The sequence below is a fragment of the Pleurodeles waltl genome, chromosome 3_1, assembly GCF_031143425.1.
Source record: "Pleurodeles waltl isolate 20211129_DDA chromosome 3_1, aPleWal1.hap1.20221129, whole genome shotgun sequence".
Taxonomy (NCBI): domain Eukaryota; kingdom Metazoa; phylum Chordata; class Amphibia; order Caudata; family Salamandridae; genus Pleurodeles; species Pleurodeles waltl.
Genome location: NC_090440.1, coordinates 1,210,771,860 through 1,210,788,262, shown reverse-complemented (window position 1 = coordinate 1,210,788,262; position 16,403 = coordinate 1,210,771,860). Strand labels below are relative to the sequence as shown.

General features: G+C 45.8%; 1 protein-coding gene across 1 annotated transcript in view; it reads left to right on the top strand.

Moving 5' to 3' along the window:
• The window catches only part of ROBO3 (roundabout guidance receptor 3), a 639,417-nt gene that overhangs the window by 257,009 nt on the left and 366,005 nt on the right, over window positions 1-16,403 (top strand). The window contains exons 5-6 of the mRNA XM_069221505.1: window positions 1,521-1,659; window positions 12,886-13,013. Coding sequence (XP_069077606.1) covers window positions 1,521-1,659; window positions 12,886-13,013 — 267 coding nt within the window. The remainder of the gene's footprint in view (window positions 1-1,520; window positions 1,660-12,885; window positions 13,014-16,403) is intronic.

The window sequence follows — 16,403 nt, the reverse complement described above, 5'->3', positions numbered from 1 at the left end:
GTACAAAGAGGGTCAACCTACAGTATACAGCCCACTACAGCTAAACAAAACACTTTAAACCTTTTTTAAATCAGACATGGGCACAAATTGAGGGGAATTCCATTTTTTGCAGAAAAACTTGGCCCGACATAGAAGTACTTTTTGAAGATGTCCTTAAAAAATGTACAGAAAAAAATAAAGTGCATCAAACTTTTGCAGAGAGGACTCGTCGCGTGGGCATAGTAACATTTTTCCGGGATCAAAATGGCCAAGGGGAAAACCTAGATAAACCTGATAAACAATCTTGCTCAGCCAGACACTTGCACCACTTTGTATATCTTATTTCTTACTGTAAGCTCCATTACATGTCCTGATTCTCCACGTTGTACCGCTCAGAGAACATCTTTATACTTCTTTAATTTTGTTTACATTGTTTTATCTGTCTGTTTTCTTTGCTCTACCTTGTGTCTTCCATCACCCTCTTTTTTATTTTTCTTTCGCCTAAACCCTTTGCAGGCCTATACTGGCCCTTAGTGTGCACCATTTACAAAAGCTATTTTGTGTTTCCTGTCTCTCTAATAATATATCTTTCCCTACCTTATTTATATATTTTCCCTACATGGTTTAATTGTGCTGTCTTCCACTTGTACCTTTCATTTTGCTGTACCACGTTATCAATGTTGTCTTCAGCCACTTTTCCCACCTTTCTGCTTGTGTCTCCGCTACGTCCCTTTGTATCAATTTTAACTTTCTCCTCGTACTGTCTCTGTCTTCCATCTTGTCTCTATTGCCCTACCACTTCTAGATTTTCTGGTTTGAAACTGTACTTTTGGATATTCACGCAGTCTCTTTATGTGTATGACCATGATGTATGAAAAGTGGTCTTTGTGTAAAGTCTTGTCAGATGCTGATCCATGGGGGGACTTTATGGATCTTTTTTCTGGGCTTCCAATGCTCAAAAGGGGCTTGTGAAAACAGGTAATGGGACGAGAGTGCAATATGTGGTCAAGCGTTAGTGGACGAATGAAACAATGTTTTTTTTCTTTTTTTTTTCTTCTAAAAAAGGCAATTAGATCCTTGTGATTAAAGTTAATTGGTAGGAGGGAAAAGAGAAGATGGTAAAGACAGACATTTTTACGATATTACATGGTCATGCTTGAAGTCACAGAGGAAATCTCTGAAACAATTAAAATGTATTGGTCAAATTAATGTATACCTTTGAGAACAATAGCCAGCTGCTAAAATGCTCCATGATAGAAAAAAAGTTTAATTCAGCAATTACTTTCTTGGTGCTGAAGGGGAACGCTTCCTGCGGTGCCTGCAGAGCCCCCGAATGCTGGAAAACGTGTGCCTGGAATATCACTGAAACATTTCTTCATGACAGTAGAATCATCAGAGGACCTCCTGCTGGTTCAGCATGATGCATTCTCAGTGCAACTCAGAATGTTAACGCCCAGGGACATCTGAGCATGATGTTCGTAATGTTGGGGATGGCTGTGCACCTGTAATCTTCACTCGTAGTCTTGTCATTTTGTTGACAGAGCGTCCTTCGTTTGTTAAAGGGCCAATAAATCAAGTGGCCCTTGAGGATGACACTGTGGATTTTTACTGCGAGGTGGTGGGAGACCCTTTACCAACAGCTCACTGGCGAAAGGAAGAGGGGAAATTGCCGCAAGGGAGGTAAGGAGCACTATTATTCTTGTTAGTAACATACATATAAAAACATGACCAAAAGAAAAAAGATCATGACCTACAGATACCTGCAAATAATTTACTGTAAAACAACCAGGGTGTCTTCACGTTGCTGTTCTTGGTGCCTACATTACTGGCAGCCAGGGACCTTGACACTGATGAGTCACTCCACCAGTGCTTGCACATATGTTCTTACATAATAAGCGTAAAATGAAAGCATGCCTGATGTCATGTTTTTCTAACACACAACGTTTAAATAGTTTGTAAGAGCACAGTTCACATTTCAAAATGTATTTTCGTAGTTAGGAAAGCATTTTTTGAACTTTTAAATTGTTGATCAAATCAAAACAATTTACTTGGTTATGTTGAAGTGTTAAATATTTGCTGAAACCCAAATTCCAGGTGCTGTTGGTATGCTATATAGTATCATCAAATGCATGTAAGTGGGAAGATTTGTGACCATTTCAATGGAAATGTGCTGTCTGTAAAAAGACAGTGTGCAACACATCATGATTTAGTGATATATTTATTAAAAGGGTGAATTTTTAACCCTTTAGTTGTTAAGTCTTTTCCCTTCAGAATGCTTTTTGGCCATTTAGGGAAGTTTGCGCTTATGTTGCCATAACTTTTTCCCCACATAAGCTATCCATGCTAAATTTGCATCTTTTTTTCAGTATGTGGGATATTCCAAAAACCCAGGGTTTGATGATTACCCGAAGGGGACTGATAAAATATGGTTAAATTGTGTTTTTTTTGGGGGGGAAAATAGGAAAAAAGTGCTCAGCATAAAAGTGTACGTTTTCTTTACTAAAAATGGCATTAACAAAAGGTTTGCTGTGTATTGGTCATCATTTCCCTGGCTTTCAGGAAAATGCAGAGCTGAATCGAAAAAACTTGTTTTTAACCATAGCTTTGGCACTTTTCAAAGAAGTAGCCCATTTTCCACATGTTTATGATTATAAACTACTTCCAGTTTGTGGTGGAAATCAGGGTGAAACCCATGGGTGATCTCAGAAAGCTATATGTTTCTGAAAAGTATAAAACTATTAAAATGAGTAAGAAAAAACGACCCTTTGTGACAACAATTTTGTTTGTAACTTGTCACAATTGTCGATTTGCAAACCTAATATACAATTATGTCCACTAGAACCTTCTGGTTGCAGGGATATATAGGGTTTGTAGATTTCCCAAGAGCCTGAGTTAGTCAGTCAACAACTGAACTGCACCTTACAATGGTTTTTCATTGTGTACCAGGTATAGAGCAATTCATATGGTAAAATATAAAGAATAAACCTGGGTATCACAGAAACGTATGTAAATGGGTACTAGATATGGAGTTTAGTACCAGTCGTTATTTGTACATCTCCCTATGTGTGGGTACTCATACTAGCAGGTGATTCAGAGAGCATTTTTCACATTGTTGTCCCTCTTACACCCTGGATTACATTTCAATGGCACAAATGCAGAGAAATACAATCAATGATAACAAATGTTCTTCTATTCTGTATTCACGCATCTCCCAATAAAAATGGTACCTCACATGTGTAGGTAGGCGTATTGCCGGTGACAGGAAAAGGTCAAAACACAACATGGACACCTCACATTTTTTCACTGTAAATTCACCCTTTTTCAAACTTGGTACCTGTAGATTTTGGGCCCTAGCTCAGCTGGCAACTAGGGAAATGTAGGAAAGTACCATCTTCCTTGGCATGTTAGCCCCATTTTTACCTGTAGGTCAATATGTTTTTGCCTGTCTCACTGGGATCCTGCTGGTCAGGACCCCAGTGCTCATAGTTTGCGGCCTAAATGTGTTCCCTGTGTAGTGCCTAACTGTGTCACTGAGGCTCTGCTAACCAGAACCTCAGTGCTTATGTTCTTTCTGCTTTTAAAATTGTCACTGCAGGCTAGTGACCATTTTCACCAATTCTGATTTGAACACTGGAACACCCCTTATAATTACCTAGTATACGGTAACTAGGTACCCAGGTGTAGGAAAGTACCATCTTGCCTGGCATGTTACCCCCATTTTTACTGTATGTATGTTTGTTTTTACCTGTGTCACTGGTATCCTGCTAGCCAGGACCCCAGTGCTCATAAAGTATGCCCTGTATGTGTTCCCTGTGTGGTGCCTAACTATATCACTGAGGCTCTGCTAACCGGAACCTCAGTGTTTATGCTTGCTCTGTTTTTAAAATTCACTGCAGGCTAGTGACTTCATTTACCAATTTCAATTGGCACACTGGACTCCCCTAGTAAATGGTACCTAGGTACCCAGGGCTTTGGGGTACCAGGAGATCCATATGGGCTGCAGCATTTCTTTTGCCACCCATAGGGAACTCAGACAAACCCTTGCACAGGCCTGCCATTGCAGCCTGTGTGAAAAAACGCACACGTTATATCACAGCCATTTTCACTGTACTTAAGTAACTTATAAGTCACCTATATGTCTAACCTTCACGTGCTGAAGGTTAGGTGCAAAGTTACTATGTGTGAGGGCACCCTTGCACTAGCAAAGGTGCCTCCACATAGTTCAGGGCTATTTCCCCAGACTTTGTGAGTGCGGGGACGCCATTACACATGTGCACTACATATAGGTCAATACCTATATGTAGCTTCACAATGGTGATTCTGAATATTGCCATGTAACATGTCTAAGATCATGGAATTGTCCCCCCATTCCAAATCTGGTATTGGGGAGCCAATTCCATGCACCCTGGGGGCTCCACCATGGGCACCCAGTACTGCCAAACCAGCTCTCTGAGGCTTGCACTGCAGCTACAGCTGCTGCCACCTCAGACAGGGTTCTGCCCTCCTGGGGTCTGGGCAGCCCTGGCCCAGGAAGGCAGAACAAAGCATTTCCTCTGAGAGCAGGGTGTTAGACCCTCTCCCTTTGGAAATAGGTGTTACAGGCTGGGGAGGGGAAGCCTTCCACCCCCCCCCCAGCCCCTGGAAATGCTTTTTAAGGGCACAGATGGTGCCCTCCTTGCATAAGCCAGTCTACACCAGTTCAGGGACCCCTGCTCTGGTGCAAAACTGGACAAAGGAAAGGGGAGTGACCATTCCCGTCCATCACCACCCTAGGGGTGGTGCCCAGAGCTCCTCCAGTGGGTCCCAGACTTCAGCCATCTTGCTTTGTAAGGTATGGGAACTCACTGAGTAGCCAGTGCCAGCAGGTGACGTCAGAGACCCCTCCTGATAGGTCCTTACCTGATAAGGTAGCCAATCCCCCTATCAGGACTATTTAGGGTCTCATGTGGGTTCTCTTCAGATTCTGCTTACAAGTTTCCTTCAGGAATCCTCTGCAACAACTTGAGCTCCCTCTGACCTCCGATCAACCACAGCCTGCTCCAAGAAACGCTGTAACTGCAACAAAGTATCCATCAGAGATACTTTTCTTCAGCAACCTCAGCTCCAAGTCAGCAACTGCAACAGGTTCCACGGTGTGCATTCTCTGAGGACCCCTGTCTTCATCCTGCCTCAGAAGGCCTGAAGAAATCTCCTGTGGAGCGACAGAGTCATTCCCTGGTCCATGCAGGCACCTCCCAAGACGACGACTGGTACCCTTGGACTCCTCTCACAGCGATGAGCGTGCTCCTAAGGACACAGAGGGTGGACATCATCGACATAGACTGTCCAGAGGTACTGCTGACGCAATTTTGAGGAGGTAAGACCTTGCCTTCCCAGAGAGCGACGGTACACCTGGGTACTACACCTCCTGAGGCCTCTGTGCACTATTTGCAAAATTCCTTTGTGCACAGCCTGGCCCAAGTCCCCAGCACTCCATCCTGTGACTCTCAACTCGCTGAGTTGTTTTCCGGCGGTGTGGAACCTTCCTTTGTTGTGCTGCATCAACCATGTTTTGCACCTCCTTTGTTCCTGTGTCTTGGGACCTCCGGGGGTGCTAGCAGGCATCCTGAGGGCTCTCTAAAGTGCTGAGAGCCATCTCTTCCTCCTGACAGAGTTGAGGCCCCCAGGTCCCTCCTGGGTCCATCCAGCACCATTTTGACACAAAACGCACTTTTTTCGTAGCCAAGGCTTGTTGGCGACTTCCAACACAAAATCACATCTGCAACGATCTTCACATTGTGGGACATCCTTTGCATCATGCAGGAACCCGCTGGCATCTTCCTAGGGTGCATTTCTGCAGTCTTCGACTAACTGTGGACTCTTCTTTTGCACCCTCTTCTGGGTTGGCAGCGGCTCCTGTACTTCCTGGAACTTCTTTAGACTTCTGGACTTGGTCCCCTTCCTTTGCAGGTCTTCAGGTCCAGGAATCCAGCAGTTGTTCTTTGCAGACTTGGTTGGCTGCTGCAAAATCACCCCACTCTAGATTTCTCTAGATGTCTAATTTCTAAAAATGTACAGGTTTTCTAGGTTTCCTGTAGGAGGCTGGCCTGGTTTGTAGTGGGTACCTTGGGTACTTACACCTTATACCAGGTCCAGTTATCCCTTATTAGTAAAATGTAGTGGTGTTCTAACAGCTTAGGCTGATGGAGGTAGCTATAGCAGAGCAGCTTAGGCTGAACTAGGACACATGCAAACCTTGTGGTACTTACACCCTGTGCCAGGTCCAGTTATCCCTTATTAGTATAATAGAGGTGTTTCTAGCAGCCTAGGCTGATAGAGGTAGCTATGGCAAAGCAGCTTAGGCTGAACTAGGAGACATGCAAAGCTCCTACTATACCACTCATATAGCACAATATCATAAGAAAACACAATACTCAGAGTTATTAATTAAACATAAAGGTACTTTATTTTAGTGACAATATGCCAAAAGTATCTCAGTGAGTACCCTCAGTAAGAAGGTAAGTAATATACACAAGTTATATGTACACAAACCCAAAACAGGTAAGTAAGAGTAAGAAAAGGAATGCAAACAGTGTAAAATTACAATAGGTTGCAATAGGTGAACAAAGGTCAAGGGGCAACACAAACCATATACTCAAAGTGGAATGCGAATCACGAATGGACCCCAGACCTATGGGAGCTTGTAGAGGGTCTCTGGGACTGTAAGTAAACAGTTAGGGTGTCCAAGATACCCCCATCCCAAGAACCTGAAAAGTAGGAGTAAAGTACACCTACTACCCCAAAAGGACACAATAGTCGTGATAGGGGGATTCTGCAAGAACAACAAACACCAGCAAAGCACTGAAGATGGATTCCTGGACCTGAGGACCTGCAAGGCAAGGGGACCAAGTGCAAGAGTTGCAATAGTGTCCGGGGGGGGGGGGCAGGAGCCCGGGAAACCCTGGATGAAGGTGCAAGGAAGCTTTGGTTGGAAGATGTCCCACGTCGTGCTGAAGGTTGCAGAAGTGTTCCCACGCAGAAATACCTCAAACAAGCCTTGCTAGCTGCAAGGGTTGCGCTAGAGGTTTTTGGGTGCTGCTAAGGACCAGGAAGGACCAAGATGTCGCCCCTTGGAGGAGGAGACAGAGGGGGCGCTCAGCAACTCAGAGAATCCTCACAGAAGCAGGCAGCACCCGCAGAAGTACCGGAGCTGGCTCAGAGTCACAAAGGAGGGTCCCACGACGTCGGAGGCCAACTCAGCGGGTTGAGCACTGCAGGACTGAGTGCTGGGGACCCAGGCTAGGCTGTGCACAAAGGAAATCCTGGAAGAGTGCACAGAGCCGGAGCAGCTGCAAATCACACAGTACACAGGTTTGCAGTCTAGCGTGGGGATGCAAGGACTTACCTCCACCAAACTTGGAATGAAGGATCACTGGACTGTGGGAGTCACTTGGATAGAATTCCTGTGTTCCAGGGACCATGCTCGTCAGGATGAGAGGGGACCCAGAGGACCGGTGATGAAGTCTTTTGGTGCCTGCGTTAGCAGGGGGAAGATTCCGTCGGCCCACAGGAGATTTCTTCTTGGCTTCCAGTGCAGGTTGAAGGCAGATGACCCCAAGAGCATGCACCACCAGGGAACAGTTGAGAAAGCCGGCAGGATGAGGTGCTACAATGTTGCTGGTAGTCGTCTGTGAGAAAGTAGCCTCTTTCTAGCCTTGTTACCCCCACTTTTGGCCTGTTTGTGAGTATATGTCAGGTGTTTTCACTGTCTCACTGGGATCCTGCTAGCCAGGGCCCAGTGCTCATAGTGAAAACCCTATGTTTTCAGTATGTTTGTTATGTGTCACTGGGACCCTGCTAGCCAGGACCCCAGTGCTCATAAGTTTGTGACCTATATGTATGTGTTCCCTGTGTGATGCCTAACTGTCTCACTGAGGCTCTGCTAACCAGAACCTCAGTGGTTCTGCTCTCTCTTTGCAAATTGTCACTAACAGGCTAGTGACCAATTTCACCAATTTACATTGGCATACTGGAACACCCTTATAATTCCTTAGTATATGGTACTGAGGTACCCAGGGTATTGGGGTTCCAGGAGATCCCTATGGGCTGCAGCATTTCTTGTGCCACCCATAGGGAGATCTGACAATTCTTACACAGGCCTGCCAGTGCAGCCTGAGTGAAATAACGTCCACGTTATTTCACAGCCATTTACCACTGCACTTAAGTAACTTATAAGTCACCTATATGTCTAACCTTTACCTGGTAAAGGTTGGGTGCTAAGTTACTTAGTGTGTGGGCACCCTGGCACTAGCCAAGGTGCTCCCACATTGTTCAGGGCAAATTCCCCGGACTTTGTGAGTGCGGTGACACCATTACACGCGTGCACTATACATATGTCACGACAGATGTATAGCGTCACAATGGTAACTCCGAACATGGCCAAGTAACATGTCTAAGATCATGGAATTGTCACCCCATTGCCATTCTGGCATTGGGGAGACAATTCCATGATCCCCCGAGTCTCTAGCTCAGACCCGGGTACTGCCAAACTACCTTTCCCGGGGTTTCACTGCAGCTGCTGCTGCTGCCAACCCCTCAGACAGGTTTCTGCCCTCCTGGGGTCCAGCCAGGCCTGGCCCAGGAAGGCAGAACAAAGGACTTCCTCAGAGAGAGGGTGTTACACCCTCTCCCTTTGGAAAAAGGTGTCAGGGCTGGGGAGGAGTAGCCTCCCCCAGCCTCTGGAAATGCTTTGATGGGCACAGATGGTGCCCATCTCTGCATAAGCCGGTCTGCACCGGTTCAGGGATCCCTCAGCCCTGCTCTGGCGCGAAACTGGACAAAGGAAAGGGGAGTGACCACTCCCCTGACCTGCACCTCCCCTGGGCTCCTCCAGTGTGCTCCAGACCTCTGCCATCTTGGAAACAGAGGTGCTGCTGGCACACTGGACTGCTCTGAGTGGCCAGGGCCAGCAGGTGACGTCAGAGACTCCTTCTGATAGGCTCCTTCAGGTGTTGCTAGCCTATCCTCTCTCCTAAGTAGCCAAACCTCCTTTTCTGGCTATTTAGGGTCTCTGCTTTGGGGATTTCCTTAGATAACGAATGCAAGAGCTCATCAGAGTTCCTCTGCATCTCTCTCTTCACCTTCTGCCAAGGAATCGACTGCTGACCGCGCTGGAAGCCTGCAAAACTGCAACAAAGTAGCAAAGTCGAGTACTGCGACCTTGTAACGCTGATCCTGCCGCCTTCTCGACTGTTTTCCTGGTGGTGCATGCTGTGGGGGTAGTCTGCCTCCTCTCTGCACTAGAAGCTCCGAAGAAATCTCCCGTGGGTCGACGGAATCTTCCCCCTGCAACCGCAGGCACCAAAGAACTGCATCACCGGTCCTCTGGGTCTCCTCTCAGCACGACGAGCGAGGTCCCTTGAACTCAGCAACTCTGTCCAAGTGACTCCCACAGTCCAGTGACTCTTCAGTCCAAGTTTGGTGGAGGTAAGTCCTTGCCTCCTCATGCTAGACTGCATTGCTGGGTATCGCGTGATTTGCAGCTGCTCCGGCTCCTGTGCACTCTTCCAGGATTTCCTTTGTGCACAGCCAAGCCTGGGTCCCCGGCACTCTAACCTGCAGTGCACGACCTCCTGAGTTGTCCTCTGGCGTTGTGGGACCTTCTTTTGTGACTTCGGGTGAGCTCTGGTTCACTCCACTTTGTAGTGCCTGTTCCGGCACTTCTGCGGGTGCTGCTTGGTTCTGAGTGTGCTCTTTGTCTTGCCGGACGCCCCCTCTGTCTCTTCACGCAATTGGCTACATCCTGGTCCCTCCTGGGCTGCAGCAGCATCCAAAAACCCTAACCACAACCCTTGCAGCTACCAAGGGTTGTTTGCGGTCTTTCTGCACGGAAACACCTCTGCACGACTCTTCATAACGTGGGATATCCATCCTCCAAAGGGGAAGTTTCTAGCTTTTGTCGTTCTTACAGAATCCACAGCTTTCTACCATCCAGTGGCAGCTTCTTTGCACCCACAGATGGCATTTCCTGGGCATCTGCCCACTCCCGACTTGATCGTGACTTTTGGACTTGGTCCCCTTGTTCCACAGGTACTCTCGTCAGGAAATCCATCGTCGTTGCATTGCTGGTGTTGGTCTTCCTTGCAGAATTCCCCTATCACGACTTCTGTGCTCTTTGGGGAACTTAGGTGCACTTTGCACCCACTTTTCAGGGTCTTGGGGTGGGCTATTTTTCTAACCCTCACTGTTTTCTTACAGTCCCAGCGACCCTCTACAAGGTCACATAGGTTTGGGGTCCATTCGTGGTTCGCATTCCACTTCTAGAGTATATGGTTTGTGTTGCCCCTATCCCTATGTGCCCCTATTGCATTCTATTGTGACTTCATTGTTTGCACTGTTTTCTATTGCTATTACTGCATATTTTGGTATTGTGTACATATATCTTGTGTATATTTGCTATCCTCATACTGAGGTTACTCACTGAGATACTTTGGCATATTGTCATAAAAATAAAGTACCTTTATTTTTAGTATATCTGTGTATTGTGTTTTCTTATGATATTGTGCATATGACACTAGTGGTACTGTAGGAGCTTCACTCGTCTCCTAGTTCAGCCTAAGCTGCTCTGCTAAGCTACCTTTTCTATCAGCCTAAGCTGCTAGACACCCCTCTACACTAATAAGGGATACCTGCGCCTGGTGCAAGGTGTAAGTACCCCTTGGTACTCACTACAAGCCAGTCCAGCCTCCTACATCGTCTTGCTACTTTGTTGCGATTTTGAAGGTGTCCTGGAGCAGTCAGCGGTCGATCCGTGGTAGAAGTCAAAGAGGGAGATGCAGAGGAACTCTGGTGAGCTCTTGCATTCGTTATCTGAAGAATACCCCAGAGGAGACACCCTAAATAGCCAGAAAAGGAGGTTTGGCACCAAGAAAGGTAAGAGCCTATCAGAGGGGGTCTCTGACGTCCCCTGCTGGCACTGGACACTCAGAGCAGTCCAGTGTGCATAATATATTAGCGGCTCCAGGCGCTTTCTTTTTTTGCGCCATGCAGCCTTCCGCCACGTGCAGTGTCCTTTTCCCTTTTTATGTTTTTTTTGGGGGGGGGGGGGCCCTGCCCCTCTAAGGCACCCCGTGTGCTCTCCACTGTGAGCCAGCTCACAGAGACCACCCGTGACTGCTCCCCCAGCTCGGCACACGGCCCTCACCTCCTCATGTGACCATGGATGCCCACAGTCTCTCTTTCCCTACCTGCTCCTGCAGGCACGCGTGCATGCTATGGTGGCCTCCCACTTCCCCCAGGCATGGGCACTGATATTGGGGCAGGCTCACCATTACTGGGGACGGGCAAGATGGCACTGCCATGTCACTGCTTCTTTTTGTGGGGCCCAGAATTGGGGGTCCCAGCTCCTGGCTTCCCTTTTGGGAGGAGTGGTGGCAATCCCATCATCATGTGGTGCTGGGGCCCTGTGATGAAAATACAGCCTGGGGTTTGGGATCCTTGGACCCTTTGTGGCTCTAGTCAGGGTGCCCTCATATACTTCCACTCCAAGAGTGCGTTTGAAGTTAATCCTTGAGTTGAACGTGGCCCACCCCAGGGGCATGAATCGATCCAGCAGCAGAGCTCCACGTGCTCAAACCTTACTGATGGGGGGTGGAGAGGGGGCAAAGGATCAAACCCTATTCCTGTGGATATCTCAGACCCAGTGACCTATTTTGCTCCATCTTGGGCTCACTGTGCATTGTCTCCTCCTTGGCGCAGAAGTTCAGTCTTTCTCCCAACGTGTCCTCAGTAGATTGTAAGTGGACCAGCTTGCCTGGTTCTGGGGAGAGCTCCACAGTAGTCAGAGTCCTTAGTCCAGATGGATATCAAAGGGTTTCTCCTTCCACTTGTCCATGGCTTCCGTCTCCAGTCCCAGTGTCCCGAAGAAAGAGATAGTTCTTCCCCTTCCCCAAGATGTTTTAAGTAGGGGAGAAATGCTCTCAAAGAGGGACACCTCTGGCCTATCCTGGAGTTAAAAACCAGACACTGGCAGCAAACATGCGCAATCTATTTACAGTGAGTTTACTGTGGGTAAGTAATCTGTGGTGGGGCTCACCCACAGTAAAAAGGATACATAACAGGTGGTCAAAAAGCAAAATATCAGGACCGGTTCGATGAATAGAACCCATCGCATTACACTAATATAATCCTTTAAAGAGATATAGTCTGACCTTTGGGTCATTGGCATTTAAGACGGATATGCATGAACATCAACATTACCCCCCATATATTTTAAGTAATCTTTCTACTGTAAAAACTATTGCTAAATACTTGAGATTTAAGTTAGTCAATTATCCCATTTCTCAGTAGTTGAAATATGACCGGACTTGATAAATGACCCAGGTCTTAATAGAAGATACAGGAAAACAGGTTGGCATGCCCAAGTTTTGAAGTGGGCATTTAGGATCGACCTCACACATTTAAATAATGTCCTACTGTTTCATAAATTCTGTGCATTTGAACTCATATCTGAACCACAAATATTTACATTTTGACATTCACTCCTCTATGTTGTGAACATTGTTTTGGTCTGTGGTATTTCACATGGAGACTAGCAATCACTTCCAAATGTAGTACAATACAATATCATTGAGGTATAGCACATATCACATTTTGAGTTTTTAACAGGTGGAACTTTTATCTTTGACAGTTTTCCACTGGTATCCCTAGAACCTTTGTATTCATAGAATTGTCAGTAAGAAGAAAATATTATTTAAGGAAGGTTATGTAACCTAGAACAAATGAGGAAAATGATCGTGAGGTACAGCAGTTCATAATATGAGATTTAGGTAGAATAGATTGTATGTGTTTTTTCTAGTCTCCTTATTTCTCTGCTCTATACTATTAGCACTTTGAATTGTTTATTAACAGACTTTTTTGTTAATCAAGGTATGAAATACGTAATGATAACACTTTGCGGCTCACACATGTCGGCGCCGAGGACGAAGGAACATACACCTGCATCACAGAGAACAGTGTTGGCAAATCTGAGGCCTCAGGCTCCCTGAGTGTTCATGGTAAGGATTTACATTTGCATTTCATACACTTTCTGTAAATTTATCACCTAAAAAAAAAAGAAGACTTGATACATTGATTAAGCTAGCACTTGTGGGACAAGCTAGTTCCCTGATTCACAAAGCTTCATTGAACATCACAGCTCTCATTCAGGTCAATTGTTTATTTCTCATCTGGCAGCAGAGGGAGAAGTGCAGTGAGCTTTACTTGTTGATGACTTGTGGAACATTTTTTGTTGGTTTCATAAAACGAAAGCATTGCAATTACATTTGCATATCCCCTAAAATGCAGGGCCTGCAGATTATGATTTGATTAAACCAAGAGTTGTAGTATCTGTGTAGCAATCAGCAGGGTGGTCTTTAGGAGCTGTAGTTTATGTTGCTATGCTCTTTGTAATGAATGTGATATGTGAGCCTATAAACTCAAGGAGGTATATGCAGAGGTGAATGTGATACCCTGCCTTACTTATCTTGTTTAATAAAAATATTGATAACTAGAAGAAATGTGTTTCTTTGTATCAGTAGCAGAAGTAGACTGCTCTTCGAAAAAGGGGCTCTTCACAAAAATTTCCAGCTCTAAAAATGCCAGTGAGTGTGGAACGCATTCATTCCTGTATCAGTCTCACCTGACAAGTCACTGACTCTTCACACAAAGGGCCAGATTTACAAGGCCCTAGCGCCGCCTTGTGCCTCCTAGCGTCATTTCTTTTACACCAATGTGGCTCAAGCAGGCAGTTTTCGCTGTGCCATGTTCACAAAGTTGCGCAATACATGCATTGTGCCACTTTGTGACACCTTGCGCCGCATTATTCCTGTGTCAGACATAATGTATGCAAGGGGGCATTCCAGCATTAGGAGGCTCGCAAAAATGTCAAAGTGAAATTGTCAAAATTTCACTGTGCAATTTTTGGGGTCATTTTTAACACCTGCTCAAAGCAGGCTTTAAAGTGACATACCCATTTTAATCAATTGGCCTCCATTCACTTTGCTGCACTATTGTCAAATTTTTAATGCTAGGACAGCAAAGCAAAGCAGTAGAGTCAAACATTTTGACGCTATTGGTGTAACATGGGCCATGGTGTGCCGTATTGTAAATACTGCGGGCACATGGCATCCTTAGGTGGGGCAGGTGCAATGCAAGAAAACTGGGGCATCAGCGCTGATGCACCAGTTTCTTGTAAATATGCCCCATAGTGCCATTTCAAAGGGCACTGGCTTGATCTAAAACACTCCAATGACCTTATAGATTAGTCTGTTTATGGTAATGCACCTTGCACAAATAATAGAAAACTATAAAATCAGAGTTTATAGGCGTAAGAGCATTCATCTGTTTGTGACATGAGCAGCTCTTAAGATTTCTTTCATTTCGACTGAAAGCAGCATTGTTAAAGGGACCAAGGGCCAGATTTAAGAAAAGTGATGCCACATGTAGCACCACTTTTCTAGCGGCCCCTTGCACCCCCTACCGCCACCATGTGTGCACCGTATTTAAAATATTGCACACCATGCCACAGGGTAGGGGGCAATAGTGTCAGAATTTCTGACGCTATTAATCTACTGTGCAGGGTTAGCTCAAAAATATTGGTGCTAACCCTGAACAGTACATAGCGGCCCATTGAAAACAATGGCATGCCCCCTTTTAACGCCTGCTCTGAGCAGGCATTAAAAATGCCGAAAAATGACACTAAGAAATCTCTTAGATTTCTTTGCACCATTTTTCTGGCCCCACTATGCCTGGCACAGGCATAATGTGGCGCAAGGGGCTACAAAGTGGTGCAGTTTATGCATTGCCCCACTTTTTAAATTTCGCCCAGCGATTTTGGCCTCGTTGGGCCACATTAGTGTAAAAAAATAATGCAAGGATGCACTAGGGGCTCTTAAATATGCCCCCAAATATTTCTGAGTCATGCATATTTTAGGCACTGACAGAAAGGCCAAGATTGTATTTAATGTGAGTGAATTAAAAAAGTTAATTTGAATCATAAATTCACCAAAATTATAGGGTACGGGAAACGTACATCAAACAGACCAAACAAGAAGTGAAATCACGTGTTCTTTTACACTGATGATGGTCACTCAAATGTGTCTGTTAGACAATCTTTGGTGTACCCTCACTGTTACAACAGGTTAGATGTATTGATAACAGGCATAAACAAGTTCACAAATTTTGCCAGTAGCAGTTTTTAGGTAAATAGCTTCCACTCCAAGCTACTCCTATAGCTTCCACTCCAAGCTACTCCTAACTCATGACCCTGATTTGAAAGAATGTCTTTATTTGAGTTCTTGTACTATTATATAGTATCTTCTCCCTGTACACTAATGGGAAGAGAAACGTGACTAGCCAGGCCAAAAAGAACGACTAAATTCACCATTCCATTGAAGCATAGTGAGTCCAGGATTCGTTTGCATTAATAATTTCTTAAAATGTCGGTCTAATTCAATTTTGTCCCACGGGGCCCTTACAGACTTTGTAACCCCTCTTTCTAGAGTTGTTATTATGATAGGTATATTCAGTCACTCATGGAAAACAAGCATTTTCTATACCAGTGGTACTGGGTTTATGCACTAATGGTTGCAGCACTGGCAAATCAGAGACAGACACTTGAGATCATTGAATGGGTATAGCTGTAAAAAAAGTCCCCCATACACTACAGTGCATGCACTGTAATGGAAACAGAAGGGTACGCCCAAACAGTCAGTAGTATTAGGTAAGAGATAAATTCTCCACTGTGCTGAGCAAAGAGGTGATGATAAAAATCTGCGACAGGATTCTGCCCTCCTGGGGTCTGGGCAGCCCAGTCCCAGGAAGGCAGAACAAAGGATTTCCTCTGATAGAGGGTGTTACACCCTCTCCCTTTGGAAATAGGTGTGAAGGGCTAGGGATGAGTAGCCTCCCCCAGCCTCTGGAAATGCTTTGATTAGCCCAGATGGTGCCCATCTCTGCATAAGCCAGTCTACACCGGCACTGGATGGGCCCAGGAGGGACCTGGGGGGCTCAACTCTGTGTGAGGAGGAAGAGGGGGCTCTCAGCACTTTAGATAGCCCTCAGGATGCCATCCAGCACCCCCAGGAGCAGCAGGACCTGGGTGCAAAGGAGGTGCGGAACACAGTTGATACAGCACAACAAAAGAAGGTCCCACCCCACCGGAGAGTAACTCAGTGAGTTGAGCGTCACATGGTGGAGTGCCGGTGACCTGAGCCAGGCAGTGCATGAAGGAATTTTGCAAACAGTGCACAGAGGCTTCAGGAGGTGAAGAAGACACAAAACACCAGGGTACCATCATTCTCGGGGAAGGCAAGGTCTTAAATCCTTCAAATTGCGTCAGCAGCACCTCAGGACAGTATGTCAATGATGTCCACCCTCTGCGTCTTTAGGAGCATGCTCGTTGCCGT